This window comes from Crocodylus siamensis, chromosome 2 (genome assembly GCF_052110815.1).
Source record: "Crocodylus siamensis isolate JL-2025a chromosome 2, ASM5211081v1, whole genome shotgun sequence".
NCBI classification, from domain to species: Eukaryota; Metazoa; Chordata; order Crocodylia; family Crocodylidae; genus Crocodylus; species Crocodylus siamensis.
This window is the reverse complement of record NC_143396.1, coordinates 223,022,680-223,042,645: the sequence shown is the minus strand read 5'-3', so window position 1 is coordinate 223,042,645 and position 19,966 is coordinate 223,022,680. Positions and strand designations below refer to the sequence as shown.

The 19,966-nt window shown below is 39.8% G+C and overlaps 1 protein-coding gene across 4 annotated transcripts in view; it reads right to left on the bottom strand.

Moving 5' to 3' along the window:
- Positions 1-1,236: 1,236 nt before the first annotated feature.
- The window catches only part of PALS1 (protein associated with LIN7 1, MAGUK p55 family member), a 95,575-nt gene continuing 76,845 nt past the window's right edge, over positions 1,237-19,966 (bottom strand). For all 4 annotated transcript variants that reach the window (XM_090033180.1, XM_090033182.1, XM_090033183.1 and 1 more), the window contains 7 exons: positions 16,964-17,147; positions 15,742-15,813; positions 14,691-14,762; positions 12,585-12,752; positions 11,255-11,457; positions 8,734-8,844; positions 1,237-2,610 (listed from right to left, as the gene is read on the bottom strand). In XM_090033180.1, the coding sequence (XP_089889306.1) occupies positions 2,434-2,610; positions 8,734-8,844; positions 11,255-11,457; positions 12,585-12,752; positions 14,691-14,762; positions 15,742-15,813; positions 16,964-17,147 (987 nt within the window). In that variant the 3' untranslated portion in view covers positions 1,237-2,433. The remainder of the gene's footprint in view (positions 2,611-8,733; positions 8,845-11,254; positions 11,458-12,584; positions 12,753-14,690; positions 14,763-15,741; positions 15,814-16,963; positions 17,148-19,966) is intronic.

Genomic DNA, 19,966 nt, shown 5'->3' with positions numbered 1-19,966 from the left:
AAATGAAGAGTGGGTACAGTTGAACATCTGGCAACAAAGTGTAAATCTATATATGAGAAACTTGTTTATCTAATAAAGTTTTCATCTCACAAAATTCAGGGGAACATGAGAGAGAAAATAAAGCGCTTATTAGTCCAAAAGGAAGAAAAATGCACCAGCCCTCATAAACATTAGCAGTATGACAACATGGCTACAATGCTGCATGCAATATTGCATCAAGGCAGTCACCGTTACACTGAATACAGCTCTAATATGACAGGAAGTTTATGTCAGTATCATTTAAAGTTTCCTTTTGCTGCCTGTCTACAGACTATTCTCTTAACCCAACTCTAGAATCCTATTAAACAGCACATAACTTCTCTAAGGCAGTCAACTTGCTAGGGGTCTCTAGCCAGTGAAGATAAAATGCAGTGTATTTGTTCACTACAGAATGTTAGTCCACTAACTATGAAAGTTACTTGAAACAACTTTTTCACATTAACTTGCTCACTATGCACCCTAGAGCTCTTCATTCAACTGCGAACATAAAAAGGCAAGGGTTTTGCCTGAATATATTCAATTAAAATTTGTTAATAAAAGTATACACAATACGATGTCAAAAAACAGCTAACTTTGTTCCTCAATGTTAAGTTGAATTCAGCTACCTATTGATGTGATTCCAGTGTTTAACTGAAGGAACAAGGAAATGCTATGCCTAAAATGGGGGGAAAAAAAAAAAAAAAACACATTCAAGTTCGTTCACGTGATCCAAAAGCAAAAACAAGATACTTACTCTTTAGTTTCACTATTTAAAACAGCACTGCTACAGATGTGACAGCTGCAGCCCTTAAATCTTCACAGGTCAGAAAATTCTTTCAGGATGTAGGAACGTTCTGATCTTAGTTGGCAGAATATGGTAGAACGTAGACCTTATATTACATTTTTGTTCCTTGAGTTCTTTCTCTCCCTTCCTTTTTTCAGCAGTTTTTTAAAAATTCCCCTTCTGTGCGACTTCTAAGTCAGTTGCCAGTGCTTTACACTCAGTTTTACTGCAATACTGAGCAAATGCAAAACAGTAACTTACTGGTCAATTAATTACTGGTTTACTTTACACAGTAGCTACATTCAGCAAATTTAAATTCCAGTTAGTAATCAACAGTCAACAAAACATACCAGCCACTGACAGATGTGGGCCCCCCCGCCTAATAAAAGCCAACAACACTTTACTGGAAGAGGAAGTGCACTAGTTTAATCTAGTTCCCCAGCATCTGTATGGATCAGGAGTTTCATTTGGGCTTTTTGGTTCTTTTATCTGAAGCTGGTTCAAGTGCCAAAAAGTTCTGCTGATGTGCCTGATCTATATAGACAGGCGAGCTGGTCAAACTAACATAAATGCCTCTTCTGGGCATGCACTGTGCGGTACACCGAGCTGAAAATATATTTTTTTTCCCCCACATCTGTAAGGAGCCACCATGTCCATACAAAAATAGAAGACAATCTTCCAATGTTCATCACATCAGCCTATTTAGTCAGTAACCTTTTTGTTAGAAACTTGAGAACTGTTTACATTGAGGAAGAATTAAAAAAAGAAAAAAAAATAAATCAGCGTGTTTTATAACAATGATTATTTTTTCATAAAAATATAACCTCTGCCTTCTAAATAGCTCTACAGATCTGTGGGGAAGAAAGTTCCTCCAATCAATTGATATGCTTTAAAGAAAAAAATTCCATAAAAATATCACATCTAAAAAGATCAGTATATTTTCATTGGACCTAAAGTTAATGTGCAGTCAAGTGTGATTTACAAAGTTTGACTAAAAAGACCAAAGAAGGTGAAATATTTACATTATACACATTTATCAAAGTACAGTGCTATTAGAAAGTGGAATGTCATTTTTCGTTTAAAAAAATTCAAGCCTAACAGGGCGGCTCCAGACCCAAGTGGCACCTTTATTTCTTTAAGGGAAGATTTTCCTAATTAATACAACCATAGTTTCTTGTGTATATTATTCCTCTACCCAAAAGGTATATGCTCAAACTTGCATCGTGTTCCACAAGATAATTAACTTAAGTGTTAAATAACAATATTTATAACTGACCATATGGACTGAATATATACACATTTAAAGTCTCTTTAAGGTGATTTTTAGGTAGAAGATAGGTGCATTTATGATGTCTAAAGCAGCTTATAGAAAGGATATCTTAAGGTCTAGAAACTTTACTGGCTTGTTTTCAGTTTCCGCTTTTAGTCCAAAGAGGAGAAGAAAACTCAAACACTCAGTTAATCTTTCTATTCACAAGCTGCCTAATGGATGTTTCTTCACAAATACACTATCAAGGGGTGGAACCACAGAGGTCTAGAGCTCACACTGCCATCTAATATTACAATCTGCACAATCTCACTCTGACAGATTGCCAGAGAGAAATTCACTCCTCCCTTGGAATTGTTCATTTTCATCGTAACCAGGTGGATGGCACCCACTGAGGCTCTGTATCGAGTTTGTTTATTAGTCGAAGTAGCTCCTGATATGCCTTGTCCAGATCAGAATTCACAACTGCTGTGTCAAGGTAGTGTCCATTGTTCTGCTCCATCTCTCTGGTCTTCTCTATGATCTCTCGCAGTTCTTCTGGCTGTAATGAGAATGCAAGCGAAATTGAAGTACTGCAAACATACGAACATATCACACACCTCCATCTAGAGTCACTGAAGAAAGCACAAAAGGACTTGCATAAAAAAATTCTTATATTTCCCATACAGATCTCCATTACATTGGCAAATCTGACTTGCAAACTGCTAGAAAAATCAAATTCCATACACAAAAGGCTGAGAAAAATACAGAAATGTGCAACTATAATATACGATTCAAACTGCCACTAAAAGGGAAGAAAGGTAACAGATATTGCTGCATGTTTTGAGAGCTGCTTACATGTAAGGATGTTTGTAGTATGTGCTTTAAAAAGACTCTGAAGTCTTTAGTAGCAACTGGTCAGGAAGCCCCACTGGTCACCAGCATTCCCTCTAAGCTGTGTGGCGTGAGCGGCCACGTAGGCACGCTCATGCTGCGCTGTCAGGAGTGCCTGTGCGGCTGCGCAGCTTAGAGGGAAAGCTGCTGGTCACACTAAGTCTTATCGCCTCATTAAACTGATGCAGTTTTGAGTAAAACTATCTGTAGAGAATGCAAAGAAAAAGATGGAATGAACACTGCAATGTACTGTTCAGCATGCGACTGCCTCTGAAGGAAGTGAGCGTGAAAGTATTTCATCTGAAGTAAGGGCAACAATGACAAGCTCCTAAGTCCACCACCTTTCAACAAGAAGAACAAGTGATATTGAAATACTGTCACAATGACTTTGTTTATATGCAGATGTGAACTTAGTTACAGAAAGAAAAAACCCACAACTTTACAGGTGTAACACAACACATGCAACAAGTATTACACCATAGTTTAAGATAACAGTTGTCACTTAAAATATACCCCCCTGAAAATGTCTAGGGAATGGACCAGACAACTGTAATGAGAAACAAGGTAAAAGCCACACAAGGCAAACTGAAAGAATCATCTCAACACTGAATACATATTGCAGGGAAAATGGAAAAGACACTTTCAAGACGGTGGAAGCGGAGGTAGCAGAGCCAGAAAGATTGCATGAGAGCGCAAATACTTATTTCACTACAATACTTAGTAACTGGGAATTTTAAATAGGCCCAAGAGTTTTGCAGATTAAGCCTGAACTTTGCCGGGCTTTAGTAAAAAAACAAACAAACAAACAAAAAAAACCCCCCACTACCCCAAGTATATCCTGGGGGAAGGAGGAAAGTGGGAACTTCTGTCAAACCAAAAAAAAAAATCCTGTTATGTAATCCCCAACTGGGCCATTAAAGGTGGAAATAATTTGTAACCAAAAAATATTCTCACTTTCCCACCACCAGCAATATACCCACATCCATCCCAAATGCTTTTTAAATTACTGTGACAAAAAACTAAGCACGTAATTATTTTATTTGACACTGAAAATTATCAGCCCTGCATAACTGCTCGGGAAGAGTACGATGAATGCCAGATCCAACTGAAATGGCAGTGGGAACTGAGAAAGAGAGAGAAAATATAATAATATCAATCTGAATCTGGCAAAAACATTTTCTAGCATTAACATTTCTAATACTTCAAGGGTCACGTTCAGTACCTCATACCAGACTGGGTCAATGGAAGAGTGCTGTGCAGTGAATCCTTCCTACATTACTTTCTGTAGCGCCTAAGCAAGCTCTTACCCTCAATGGGCTTAGCCTGCAACATCAAGCAGACTAGCAGCTCAACTTATTAGTGCATATGCAATATTTGCCAATTAAAAAAAAGCAAGAACAGTGGGAAACAAGATTAATTATGAGGGAAAGTAAATGAGAACAAACCATTTTAAAATCCGCGTATGTTTGCTGGTTTGGTTGATCACAGGTGAAATGAGTCACCCTTGGACTGGTGTAGCTTAGCTAGCAAAAGCCCCTGGTATGATACAGTTATACTGGCAAGACTCTTGTTGGTAGATGTATTCATAATGGGATTGCTTTGCCATACAGTATTACGTGCGTAATTATACTGGCAAAGTGCTTCTAGTATAGTCTAGCTGAAAATTATTCACTAACATTAAAAGTGAAGAACCAAACTGAATTAGCTTTACAATACACATTGCTATGCTAGCAGCGTTTTGCAGGGCCATCCCAGGCTTCCTGTTGGTAGCTTGGTGGTTGAAACCAGCTGAGCTGACAAGAAGCTGCTACATAGCCTCTGTCCCAAAAAAGTCCATCCGTCAGGCATTCCGGGCTGGTAATGCTGCCTGATGTGCTTCTTCATTAGGGTCACGTTCAGAGAGGACCAAAGGCTCACATAGTCTTGATGAAGCCCTGGCAGCTCTCACCCATGTCTACTATGCCATCACAGGGTGTGCCAAGCAGCAGAAGCATTGGCACAGCTCAGCCCCTTTCCCCAGCCTGGGCTGCAGCCAGCACCCCTGGCAGAGACTTAAAAGCCCCATGACACATGGAGCACAAAGGAGGGGAGGGGGCAACCTCCTTGGATGCTTATCTTGCTGGGGTGATCTGACCCCAGCTGACTTCCTGTCCCTTGGGTGGGGGCTGGACCCGATGATCTCGTGAGGTCCCTTCCAGCCCTAATGTCTATGAAATCTATGTCCTTAAATTGCTTGGAAAGCTTTTCTCTTAGCTTTCAGATTCCCCCATCAAGTCTCCAGGTTTTATTCTATTGTAGAGAGCTAACTTCTGGCTTGGTGAAACAGCCCGATATGGATCTGTTGAGGTCTTATGCAACCATTTTGAAACCCTGCTGGAACATAAAAACTTCCCATGGAAGGTCAAGTAATTTCCTCTTTCTTAATTCTGAAAAACATACATTGAAAACATATCCATTATTTAAACAAATATCCCTGAAGGTACCTGGCGCAAACTTTCATCAGGGTACTTTCTGAATGGTATTTAGGTGCCAAGTGAAACATTTACCCCCTTATCTCTGTAATAGACTCCTTTGTGTTTAAACTGTGAGAAATCCAAAAGCATCTTCTTCATACACCTTTGAAACAGAGGGCCAGACTGTTATATGCCTATATGCAGCTCTTGTACACATGTGTTCAACTAGATACACAAACTTTCGAAAATCTTGTACCAATATGAAATAAGTGTATTATCACTACTCAGAGGACGCCTTGGACCAAGGAAAAGGAAACAACAATAGAATAAAGACTGAATGGAGAGGAAGAGCCTAGAGAAACAGATCTGTAAGACATTTCAAATCAAAAGCCTTTTTTGGGCTAATCTCTCCTTTTTCTACTCCTATTAAAATCTGACTAAAAATATCACACCAATCTCTTTTACAGGGTGTCAAAAGGGTCTTTTATAGATTACAGTATGACCTGGTCTGGCCTCCTGTAGAACCTGGACAACAGAACCATATCCACTAATTCCTGCATTGAATTCATACCTCTACTTTAGCTTAAGATCTCTTAAGAACACAGTTTTGACTTAAAGATTACAAGGAATGGAAAATCCAGAACAAGCCTTTTTCTGCTGATTAAAGAGCTATCTATCATCAGAAAGCACTTCCGCATGTATGTACTCATACTACATTATCAAGCCACTTCTTTTTTAACCTTCTCTTGGATAAAATACTTAAGAGTTTGAGTTTTGGCCACTCTCTGATAAGCCTCCAGATCTTCAGCTGTTAATTCTCCTGTCTTAACGCTTTCCAACTTTTCAACATCCTTTTTGAAGTGTGGACACCAGAACTGATCACAGTGGTTTAATAATGGTTCTACTATTTCTGTATAAAGAGCTGATATAATCATCCTACTTGGCATTTTTCTACTTATGTGGAAAAATGCTTATGCTTATATTCACTTCAGACATGTTTACAGATGCTTATGCTCTTGGTCCACTGGTTATTCATCACGGTTCTTAAGTTCCTTTCATTGCCACTATATTCCAGAATAAATGCTCTTCTTGTAAATTTGCTCATTGTTCCACAATGTGTGACTTGCATTCAGCTCTACTACAATTCATGTTGCTCAGATGAGCTCTTTCACTAACTTTGTCCTGAAATGTCCACTAGACAGAGTCCAATCACAAAGCAAACCAGTCTGGATTGTGAAGAGGAGAATGATTGTTTAAGTAAGACAGAATTCTTTCCACTCAGGGTCAAACATTTAACACAGAGACTGTGTTTGCAACTTCCCCAAATACTTATAACTGAAACTATTTATTGCCTTTATATTTTGTGTAACTTTTATTGTTTAAAATTAAACAAAAAGAGGTATTAAAATAAATAACTGAGGCAGTCCTATGATAATCTGAATTTGACATCAGATTTCAAAAAACAATAGACTGCCTATAAAATACTAAGCCTTGGCTTAGCCACAGTTTGCTCCCTAATTTTCATTCAGGAATGTCATGTTGTTATGCAACTGGTGTACCACATACTGATCCCTTTGTGCAGTGGCATGCACTAGCATTTTCTACTGTAGGTTGCGTCCAGACTGAATGGACTAGAATGTCTTTTCAATGGCTGATGTGGTATGTAGTAGTAAAGTTACTGAAACAAAGATCCAAAGGAAAGTATATTTGTCTTACCACAAGCTACAGATGCTTTCAAATGTATGAATGTTGCAAAAATAGCATCCTATCTGTCTGTTCACTAAGTTACTTCTGCAATTCAAATATAACGTGGCATTTTGAAGCATATTTGGGGTATATACAGTCATAAAAAAAATCATAAAAAAATTGGAGCCTAAGATTTGCAAAAAAGAGACAGAGGAAAGAGAAGGAAAGACAACTGGTTAGAACTGAAGTATCAATCAATACCTGCCCTTTATTAGCTATGGTCAAATTTGAATTTCTGCTTCTATTGCTTTGCTTATTTTTTATTTTGAGCACAAAAGCTGTAGCTAAAGCCTGCTTACCACATTTCCAAATATTTTTAAATGGTAGTTCACCTACAGCTTTGGAGTTAAAGACCTAAAAGCATGACCCCTTTGCCTGGAAGGATGAAAGAGCTAAAACAGGAACTGAACCCAGGGTAAAAGGCAGAAGTTTAGGCCACAAAGAAAGTCACTGGCAGCTACTTGATGCCATCAAGTGATGCAGAACAGTGGGCAGAGAATGAGATAGTACAATACTTAATTTCTTGTTTTGATTTACATTTCTGTTACTCAAAGAAAATGACAGAAAAAGATATACCAGCTGTAGAAATATTAAGCTGGCCACTTGGATTCTGTGTCCCACGTAAGTACGGAGGTACAGATTACTCTTGAATCATACTAAATCTGTGGAATGTTAAGCAGTGTTGAAGCTAGAAATTGCTGTGAGCAGTTGCACATTAGGGGTTAATACTTTTTCTTACCTGCACAGCTCTGACTTGCCACTAGATGGCTGGAAAGCAGAGGCATGGCTAGAGCCAGGCCACTAGGCCCTATTCCTGCTCTGGGGGTAGGGGGAGACTGGGAGCAGTGCATCCTTAGATGCTGGAGGACTGTAGATTGCTTATTTTATCTCCATGGAGCAGACTGAAGTTACCCTAACATGAATTAGGTAGCATGGCCCAGAGTTAGTCCTTGCCTGAAGTGGCATAACTGAGATGCTCAGAGGGCACTCAGCACAAGTTAACAAGCTTCGGTGAGTGGAGGCTCCTGTTTTAAGGGTTCTTAGTATGGTCCAAGTGTGATGTGTAACTTCACCCTCAGACATGTAGTCAACGAGGAGTTCCTAGACAGCACGGTCTTACTGAGAAGTGTGTTGGCAGAGTGGTTAGCATATCTCATCGTGGCTTCACGAAGTGCATATCCAAGCTCTGCTCTGGACTGATGATAAAGACCACCTCCAACTGACCCAGCTGTTGATGGGAACCGGGTAATTCAGACTGGGGAATCAAAGGCAGCCTGAACCAATGCTAACCTTCTGCGCTGTTGGCTACAGAAACTGATGTGCCTTAACAAAACTAGCTCAAAGAGCCTACAGGCTCAAGTGGACCTTTGACCTTACTGCTTATCTCAGTAAGTCTAACCTTTCCACTGCAACAGATATTTACAATATAATTCTCTTGGTTACCACAAAATTTCATGCATGTTTTAGATAATGACAAGCAATAGTTTTATGCTGAATTCTTTTGAAGTTGTGCTAAGAAACTGAGCTCCACACTTGCCAACAAAGCCCCAAACTGCTTTGTAATAAATATTTAAATTACTACTGTTCATTACCTTAGGATTTTTACCCTCTTTGGCCAATAATGCACGTAGCCGCTCTTGTGAAGGTGGCGCAATAAAGATAATATATGGCTTCAAGTCAGAATTGCGTAGGGTCTTCAATGACTGAAGGAAAAACACATTTGTGCTGTTTATTATTTAAAAATAAATACTATTAACTAAGTTTCTAAAGGAAAAGTAGGCAATGACACCTAGTTCATATAATATTATCAAATGTTAATATAATTCTACTGCTAATATACCTGGCTATGAATTTTGAGAATTTATTTTTATCTGTGGCATTCACTAATAGCCGCATTCTTGCTTGGTAACATGATGCCCCTAATTATCACTGACTTTACCATTTCTTATGTGATGGGTATTTTCACCCTTAGGGAACTCCAATATTTATTCTTGTTCAAGTATGGTTCCTTCTAGCAAGATAAGAACAGTCCTGACCAAAATAAATTTGGCAGAACTGAAACATGTCAATAGACTGACTGAAATTTACATTTTTTCAGGTCTTTAATACAAAAAAATAACCTGAAGCTACATATGCAGTTTTTCCACATTTAGTTCTCAGTTGTAAGGTGTGTTCTATCATGTACTTAAAAAATTCATACTTAAATAACGATGACTAACTTTTTTTCTGTTTAAAGTTATATGCTATTTCCAAGGCAAAACAGGTTCATTAGCAACATATCAAACATTCATTTTGCATAGTTATATGGAAAGAGCAAAGGACACCGAGTCAGGAGAAATGGATTCTACTACTGGCGCTCAAAAGGCTTCTGCTTCTGTGACTTAGTTTCTTAATCTGCAAAGTGAGATTACTTACCAGGCTCATAAGATATTATGAAGTTGACTTTATAAACCTTTGTTACTTGTTTTGAGTTCTTCCCATCTCTTACATTTCTGTGGAATGGTGTGTGCACACACACGCACGCACACACACACACACACATTTTGGGACTGATGCTAAACATAAATGATGACCTTTTAAACAGTTAAAGCAGATATAAAAGCTCTTCACATGTTTATGTTTTTAAAACAAGAAACATCAGAAACAATTATTGTTTAGTAATTTACACAGTTGTGATTTTTCTTTGTTCATATTTAATTAGTTCAAGGAACAACAATTTAAGACACACATTTAACAAATACTGAGTAACTGTGTGAAATAACACTGACATAATAACAAAATTGTATGAATAAAATTAACTGACATATCTTTTTGCTTTTGTCCAAAATTGTTAAATAAAAGAGTGCAACTCTTCATGCTATTTAATAATTACTAGTTCTGTCTACTCTAACAATATTAAAAAGACTGAAAAAAATATACATTACTTACAGCAACCAGTATTACCAGCCAAAAGAGAGAGCTACTTTTCTAATCAAAATTCTCTGTCATTTAAAATTATTTTCCCTTCCTTGAGTTATTCAATCATTCCGTAGATCCCTAGTCTTCATCTGCAAACTCTTTGGGGCAAGGGTCATCATGTTTGTACAGTACCTAACACAAAGAGGTTCTGGTCCATGACTAGCGAATCCTATCTTTTATGATGACAGCAATGTAGTTCTGACTCATGACCCTCCACTGGACTGTGGCAGAAAGGCGCATTATATAACATGGGGTTTGTTGATGCACCATTTTCTCCAGTATGCACTACAATTTTAAGGTATCACAGGCTAACAAGTTACCAGTACAGGCAACCCCCTCTTAACACTGTTTCACTTAGCTCTATTTTGCTATGTCACTCATTTTAAATTTATGCCCGATTTCACTTAGCACTCAACGAATTTCGTTATAATGCTTGCAGTTACCATCTTGGATCATTAAAAAAACTTGTGGTTACTATCTTGTATCGTCAAATATTTTCAGTTTCACTTGATGCTCATTTCGCTTAACATTCTGTTTTTCAGGAACCAAATTAAGAGCGCTAAATGCGAGTTCCCTGTCACTAAAGTTCTTAAGGGAGCACAAGCAATGAAAGATAGACATTTGCCTTTATGTATATTTTAGGGGATTGGATGCATTTTAAATATAAAATTGGTGACTTGGTAAGTTGGATGTTTATATATAAAGTTAAAAAAAAGAACATTTGTGCATTTAATCCTTCTGTAGCTCTGCCAAGTAGGAACTGCCTAGGCACTACCTTACAACACAGAGCTGAGGTTGTGAAGTATAGCCCTAAACTACTTTAGAGTCCAGAGAGTAACAGAACTCTGAGAAAAAGGGCAAGAAGGGCAGTGGTCTGGAGACTGAAGCTCCCCTGTCCACAGATCAGGCTGTGGATATCAGTTCAGTTTCCTGCTTACCAAATACCTTGTTTAGAAGGGCCTACTCCCCCCACAGTCTAAAAAGACTGAACATACATGGGCTAATAAATTGAGTTCATTTCACACAGGTCACCAGTGCAGAATTACTTGTACCAAATATAGTTTCTTCATATGCCTTCACAGCACTTTTATATTTTCAGTTTTTACAACACCGGTCAAAAAACCCAACAATGTGCAATAACAGCTCTTACTGTACCTGGGTATGAAGATTTAAAAGGCATATCTTGCTAGAGTTGATTACTTGTCGCACAGAATCTATGCTGGTACCATAAAGATTCTTCTCAAATTCTCCATATTCAATAAATTTCCCTGCAGCTATGTCAGTCTCAAATGCCTGCCTTGAAATAAAGTGGTAATCACGGCCAGCTACTTCGTTCTCTCGCCTGCTCCGAGTAGTATCTGAAAATAAGAACCAAAAAGGGGTTATGAAAAAAGTGTACTTCTGAAATTCCAAATAGCTTTGGAGTAAAACTGAGTTTTTTTGTACTACAGTACTGTGCACTATCCAGTGTGGAAAAATGGGCAGTGTAACAGTGCAGTCTGTCCCTGTAAGAGGAAACAGGCAAACCTTTTGAGATAGTTTGCCTATCCAAATGACCCACAGCTAGGGAGTGTTCTGCTAGGAGCTTTTTTAAAGCTCCTAGACTGGAAGGGAGGGAGGAAGAAGCAAGATGTGAGCAAGAAGCTTGCTACAAGGAGAGGCCAAGGCTGCTGTGCTGGGCAAAGGCCAAAGGGCTCCCCTCCTACTGCCTGGGACAGTGCGAGTGGCTCAGTTTTGTTTCCTTGTTTCCTAAAGACTGTGTTTTAGTGGGAGGACTAGCTGAGTCGCTCCTCAGGAAGCAAAAGCTGCCCACAGAAGCCAGAAAGCTAGCCAACCTACTTACAGGCACATATTTTCTTTTCAACAGTGGTATCTCCAGCGATATCTCTGGGCATATAAATCTGCGGAATTTGCAGACCAATCTCACAGGTAGAGTTTGTCACCCAGAGGACCCAAAAACACTTTACCAACTAAAAAAGAAATCACTTCATTCATACAGCTGCATTTGGCTGAAAACCAACAGAATGCAGAAATACTGTGGTATCCTTCGCTATTTGTCATAAGTTATATATTCAATGGAAACTCCAGGGGAAATTAAAGAAGGTACAGTACAGTTACTTTAACTGGAATTTAGCCCAGACACCTAGGTTAAGAGCAGTTCTGGGAAATGCATCTTTTTTTTATTTTTTTTAAATGAGGGCATGTGATCCTAATGTTATGTCCTGAAAAACATGGACTTGCCCCAGCATTCCTTTAACATTTTATTGTTAAGGTAAGTAACATTAAGGTAAGTAACAGATTCACCAAAGCCATTCTCTTTCAAAAGATTTCTCTTCACTGTTTCTTTAGTATTTTTTCTTTAGCAAGTGCTAACTTTACTCAGTCCAGCTTGCAAAATACCTGACCTTGACTGTCAGCCTGAGACTATTTAGCTGCAGATTACAGCAAGGTTAGGGGTGTGTTACACCACACTCTGTAGACTTACGAGGAACTGCAGCTGCAAAACGATCTGCTTCATTATTCATTAATCTCTGGCGCAGTTCATTCTGGCCACAATTCTGTGGACCAATCAGAACAATAGGCCTTTTCCTATTTGCTGGCTGGTGATACAGTGACATTTCTTCATAGGTCAAAATCTCCTCATTGTCATAATCTTCAGAGAAAAGGAAAAAAAAGTGAAAATGTTATTAGGCACTATCACAGCTGATGCTATTGCTGTTATACAGCAGCAGAGTCTGCCACAAGTTTCCTAGTTATAATGGGCTTAAGGAAGCCCATTCTTTCTTCCCCTCTCACCGTGTGTACCTTTTGCGTGCTTGAGTCTGAGGTCCCTAGCACATATTACACTTCTGGTGCAATTAACATGTTAGTAACAGTGCTACATGTTCAGCCAATTTATGGCACCATAAAGTGGCAAATCAGCCACTCGTTTGTGGCTCGTTTGTATGGTACCATAAATTGAATGTGTAGCTCGCCTCTGTCCCAATGCTGACAATCTGCTGATTATCAGCATTCGCATCAGGACAGGAATTGGCATGGGGACTGGGACAGCCCTGGTCCCAATGCCAAAATGGGCTGCTAGGCGAGTGGGCTGCAAAATTCCCTTGCAGGGGGGACCCAGCAACCACTATGCCTGGCAGCCTTTCTGGCTTTGCCCTGCAGTACCCACAGAGGCTGTGGGGCAAGGCATTTAAAATGCTGGATTGAGAGGAGCTGGGCTGCACAGTTTTTAGATGTCCTGGGACATTGGGATGTCTGAAAACCACAGGTTTTTCTAAAACCCCAGGACTTTCTAGTGCCATTCAGCTGACTGTCAGCCCCAGCCCGACTGCCCTGGGTCTCGAATCTGCTAAGAGCCAACAATCAGCTGGATACTGGCATCAGTTCCAGGTCCCCAGTAGCTCTTAGAGCCTGATGTGGGACTGTAGGTGCTGGTCTTCAACTTTGCTTTGAAGGAAACCAACTGGCTCCCTCCTCTTGCCCTCACATGGCACAGAGGTGCCCACCCACAGTCCCACATGTGGAGTTGTGAGCACCTGGCTTTCAACCTGTCAGTGCAGGGAAAGCCCAGGATCATGATCCTGGGTTCCCCTTGCACTAGCAAGTAGAAAGGGCATGACTAAAATCTGATCCCTGATCCAAAAACTATGCCTCCTGCCATGCATGTATGGCATGGTAGGATGTGTGATTGCTGGAATTGGGGATCAGATCCTATTACACTGCTAAATGAATATGTGCCAGGAGCCTGAGAGAACTGTACCAGTCCTCTGGCTGGCATCTAAACCAATTCACCGCCACTCTGTTTATCTGTCCAGATTTGTTGCTGTGTAGCAATTTCTATTCTTGTGGTAAGGAAGAGTGCTGCCGCCAGACTACTGCCAGGCCCAACTGACAAGCAATGGCACAAGTCAGGGACCAGGTTTACTCTGTGGTTCCCAACCTTTTTTATCCTGCGGACCAGCAGGAGTGGGATGGGGTGCATGGAGCCAGCTACCTCCCTCTCGGGGCTGCCCCACTGCCCAGCTTTAACTCCGCAAGACTGCCAGCGGCAGAAGCCCCTCACCCAGGCAGACAGATAGGGGTCTGAGTGGGATGCCTGTGCCATGACCCAGCAGCCAACCCTTCGTGGCCCAGTACTGGGCCTGGTGGTTGGGAAACCTCTGGGTTTATTGATAAGCCTACTACATCTACAGCAAAATACAAAAGACATCTTCATTTGGCAATTATTTCCTGGTCTTAATAATTATAGACAATAATGTGAATTTTTATCAGATTTTCCTCTACATAAATGTATACCATAAATTCCAAAGTCCTTTGTAGGAATACAGTATAAATTTAACTATAGGAAATTGTTTCTGGAAGCATGGTTTCATTCTCATTTATTGACTTTGAAATGATTACTACATTAGGAATAACAGAGACCAACTTTATAGATGCTATAATAGATTGGTTTGTCATAACCGACTGTCCAGGACATTTTGGTAGATAATTCCAAACAACCTCCATTTTACACCAAAATTATACATCATGCCATGATTTTTCTGTAGTTGTTCTGCAATGGTAAACACTTCACATCAAGGTGACTACTTACCATCATTTTTATTGGCATTGTACAGAACCTTTTTCCGTTTCTTTTTATTTTTCTTTGCACACCAGAGCTTTCCTGGTTAAAATAAAATCACAAGTCACATTTCGATAAATTAAAAAAAAGCATTTTCTCTTCCTGCATATCTAAAAAGTAAAAGCACACATTTTGTTTTTCATATCTCTTATGCAGTTAATATTTAATTAAGAAATAAGATATCTCTTCTGTAATTTGATATATAAAACTTATTCTTGTATCTCTAAAAAAATCCAATACTAACACCAACCACAACATGCAGTTTTCTAACACGTCTTTCTCCCTTAGCCAATATATGCAACAAAACCTGTTGCTTATCCTCTTCATTTCCAAAATCCTTTACATTTCCTACTACTAAAAAACTCTTGACTCTTGTTTTGTGCTTCAACTATCTATAAACTCATATTCTTTGATCTCTCTAATATTCTTAAACTCCCTGACCTTTCATGTAGGGCAGTTGTTACAATCATCCTTCGATGGTTGAATTGACTTGGTTTTCACTCAATTTTGTCTAAATAAGGTGATCACAGGTGGAATATACAGATTTTTAGAAGTTTTATTTTAAAACTTGTCTCTTACTATTGCAGTTCTGATCTTCAAACCAGAAAGAGTAGAATCAATTTAGTTTAGAAATATTGAGGGTCAATCTCTAAGCTCTCTTGAACAATTTCAACATCTGCTTGGCTATAAGAACATAAACCAGCTGACAGCCCAAATCTTTACCTAAAACAAGAATTTCAGAGAATTATCCCACCTGTGCAAGACCAACAGGGAGAGAATTCCTTATAAATCTCAATCTAGACAAGGCTCCAGACATCAGAGTCAGAGTTTTTGTTCAGAGCAGTGGGGTCCAACCTTTCAGGTACATGTGCCACAAATGACATTCTGATTCCCTTCCCCAAACCAATCTACTGCTATACTTTCTGCTCCCTGTCCTATCTACTATCTGCTTTGTGCCACACACATAGGTTGCCTGTGCCACAGGTTGGCCATCCCTGAGTTAGAGCGTGTACTTCCAAACCTGGTTTTTCTGGCTCCTTGTCTTCTTCTATAGTTTGCTTCATTGCTTCTCTTTGCTGCTGAAAGCTCTTTCCTTCGTGAATAAAAAAAAAAAAAAAAAAGTACAACAGCAGTTAAAATGGGAAGCCATACTTATTTCTATTGACAAATAAAATACCAATTTTCTTTTAAGTATCACATCTCAATTTCATTACTGTTATCATATCTCCAAACCTGACAAGTCTCAAATAGGACATGGTATATGACAACAAATTCAGAAAACTTTAAATGTTATGGGGTTTAGGGAAAACAACATTCTATGGCTTCAGTTTCATGATAAATGAAGTATTCAGATACATTTTCAAAATTAAAGTAAAAACATGATGAATTTGCATGAAATATGGTAATTCGGCAACTAAAATAGTATTGTTTAAAATGTACAATATTGGAAGTATGGTTATTTACTTCTGTGATTCTTAAATGATTCAATTATTTGGGAAACACCATGCAGACACTTCCAGAAGACAGTTACTCAGAAAATTGTAGTGTTTTCTGTAGTGATCCAAACTCATACCCCTCAAAGAAGAGTACCGATCTGAGAAGTTCTGTGTTGAAACCTGATTATAAAGAGGCATTTTGAGGCTTCAGTTCTCAAATAGTTCTATTTTAAATATGCCCAGTTTGCATATAAAAAAATGCTTACTATATTCCAGTGCTACAAAATCAGCCCTGACTTGAGTCAAACTGGGTTCATGCACAGGTCAGTCAAAGGAGAATATTGTCTACTTTTTTTTTTTTCATCATTTAGTCAGTCTAAGTTTGTTCTTTCAAATAAAGGCAGAGTAAACTATTGTTAAAGTGTAGTGCTGCTAAAGTAGCAACCAGCAGAGGGAATTCTGAACTCCAGGAAGAGGGGAAAAATTAGAAGCTGCTTTCTGCTGAAATGAGCAAGTATCTGGCTAATATCTACTCCCATGGACACCCATTTGTAAAAACAATTAAAATCTACTTTTTGAAAAGGCAACTGTTATTGACTATGAAATTAACAAAAAATCAAAGTTGTTGGTTTTTGCTCAAAAAAAGGTTTGAACAGGCAGACATTTAACCAGTCCCAGTTCAGAATATCTGACTGTCTAAAAACGCTGGTCTCTCAGGATACAGGAGCTGCTGTAGTGAGCCATCTTCTTAACAATGGCACCTCAAAATCTCTGTAGATCTAGATTTTCAATAATGCTGCATTTTACCTGGAATAAGGCCTGCCAAAGGCTGATTGTCTTCATCTCCATCTCTGTAGGCCTGCCACCAGTTTGGATCTTCCTGACTGATCACATGGAGTATATCTCCCTTTTGAAAAGACAGGCCTAATTCTCGGCAAGGGACATACGGGTCATCAGAAGGATCATAATCAAAATGTGCTTTCACATGTATCTAGGAAACAAGAGACACAAAAATAAAAGCAAAAAACATATGAGACTTCCAAGGATTAATTTTCCCAAAATGTTTGTTCCTACTGGTTGCAAGGGGTCCAAGGAGCATATGCAATAAAAGAACATACCACGCTGAAATTTCATTATTCAATCTCGAGTCTGACACAGACCCGCCATGGGCCTCTGCTGGAAAGAGCAGCATCTAACTGTAGTAAATAACGAAGTGTAACATTGCAATGAATAATTTCATCTGCATAGAGAAAGGAACATTAGACAGACACTATGGTAAAAATATGGTGTGGCCAGTTTGGGGCAAGTTCTGAAACTGGAAATGAGGGTAAGAAGCAAGGCTGTGTGAAGCTTTGGAGGGTGATTCGATTCAGAGGAAATTTGGTCCAATTCAGTGGCCAAATATCTGAATCCAAATTGAAAGGTCCGAATTGATTTGAAGCTCTCCCAATCTTTGGAAAAAATTTGATTTGAAGCTCCCCGGCCCCCGCATGTCTGCCCCGCCTACCACAGCTCCTGGCCCTTTAAAGAAAAGCCCTGGTGCTTACTGGGTGTTGCTGGGCAGGGGGAACATCCCTGTTGTCCCCCATCGCCCCACGCCACATGGGAGGCTCTGCACTAGCCTCTTGACCACCCCTCCACTCCCAAAGCCCCCGCATGGCTACCTCGCCCATTGCAGTTCTGGCCCTTTAAGGAAAAAAAAAAAAAAAAAAGGAGAAAAGCCCCGGGACTCACCCTCCTGCCGCGGCTTTCAGGCTTCATGCAAAGCCCCCCATGTGGCGCAGGGCAGCGAGGATCGACCTCACCAGCAGGAATGGTGAATGCGGGGGTTTTTCCTCTTTTTTTTTTTTTTCTTAAAGGGCCAGAGCTGGGGGGGTGGGGCTGGGACAGTGGGTAGGGGAGGGGGCAGCGGGGATTGCTCCCTCCCTGGCAGCACCCGCTGTGTTGGGGCTTCCCCACCCCCGCCAAGTGCCAGGAGCTGGGGAGGGTGGGGCAGCCATCGCCTGGCTGATTCGGAAATTCAGCTGAGGCTGAATCGATTTGGGACAGTGATTCGAATTGCCGAATCAAATCGCTGTTCTCCGAATCGGCCAAATCCGAAGTGAATACTAGTTGCTTCACACAGGCCTAGTAAGAAGGCCATTTTATGTGACTGAGTGTGCACCTAAAACACTAAAGGGAAAAAGTTTGATTCATTCAAACAAGTGAATGGAGAGATTCAGGGGTTCAGGTTTTACTCTTAAATACAAATAGCTAACTTTGCCATTCTGTTTCAGTTAAAAGTAAAATTCCTTAACTGTTATTTTTCTGTCAACAAAGATCACCTCACAGGATTCTCATAAACCATAAAGACTACAGAACTGCCTCAGCTCAGACTTTTGTCTCTAAACAGACAGTGATTTAGCAGTCTGAGATACAGAAATGGCCAACATCCTTCTCTCTCTTTAATCATCAAGAAGTCCTGAAATAAAATTCTCCTTTTCACACATCAGACCAGGAGTGATGCTGGTGTTTGTCAGAAGGAACTAGATTTCTTACAGCATCTTTTCTTAATATTGAGAATCCAGAGATCATTTTCTGACTAGAGAAATATACAAATGTTTCTGAAAGACTTTATTACCGTATCAACCATTGCTTGCTTTCATGTCCAAGTGATTAGCGATTACTGGTTAAGAGGTTGTTACATTTGTTCCAACAGGGACATTCATTTGAAACACTGAAAGTGGCAGTTTGGCAATACAACCTGGGACAATTCAAACCAACCACAAGCATTCACCGTTTACAGAAGAGAAGTTTAGCACCTGCCTGCTGCTGATATTGATGAGGTTGAGCTTCAGGGAACTGCATTCCTTTGAATTTAGAGCCAGATGCAGTCTGGCTTGCAAATAGCTTTTTCTTTCCATGTTTTTTAAAAGAGCTACAAGGAACATGACACAAGCCCAGGATCCCAGTATGACTACACTAATTTTCATATGCTCCCCTCGCATGTTCTCTTTGGCTTACAGCAGGTTCCTAAGCTGCTTCTTGACTTTGGGCAGGATTTAGATGCTTGGAGCCAAGATGACTTGAAAGCATTCATCCAAAACAGCAGTCGTTGCCACCATATTCAACACCAAAGACTATCCACAGTTAACATGACATGAAATCTAAACTCTCTTGGATAATCTTCCTGAGTTCCTGGTACTTCCCTTTTCTGAGAAAACATCAGCCAGCTTGGAAACCACTCATCCACTGACCAGGCAGGCCTGGTCAAACTGCCCAGGCAAAAGTGTATGAATCTCAGAAGGAGAGCACACTAAGGAAAATGACTAGCTAAATGCAAAATACCCACATACCAGAGAACTGTAATTAAGCAGGCTGAGATGAGTAAAAGCAAGGAGATACCAAAAAGAATTGGAACAAGAATTCAAGATGTGCTGAGACTAAACAGACCTATGTGCTAACAGTATGTTGTCCAACGCCAGAGCATCCTAAGCTGGATGAAGTAGGAAATTCATGGTAACACTAACAAAGACATCAGATGTATGTAAAGCCCAAGCCCATCAGTCAAATTAATAAAGAATTTAGCTAAAGACAGGCAAAAAAAAAAAAGGCTATCAAGTATTGCAAAACAAGGAAAGACTAATCACAGGGAAGTGCTTCTTTTGCAGAGGCTGTCAGAAAGGATCTGGCCTGGGCATATATTATGACACAGATAGCACGTGACACTAATGCTCCTGTTTAAGGCCTAGAATGTTTGTGTTGAAGGAGTTCTGGAAGCCTTACACAAAAGGAGTGCTAACAGTGAAAAGCTCAGAGCCTGCCCACAGA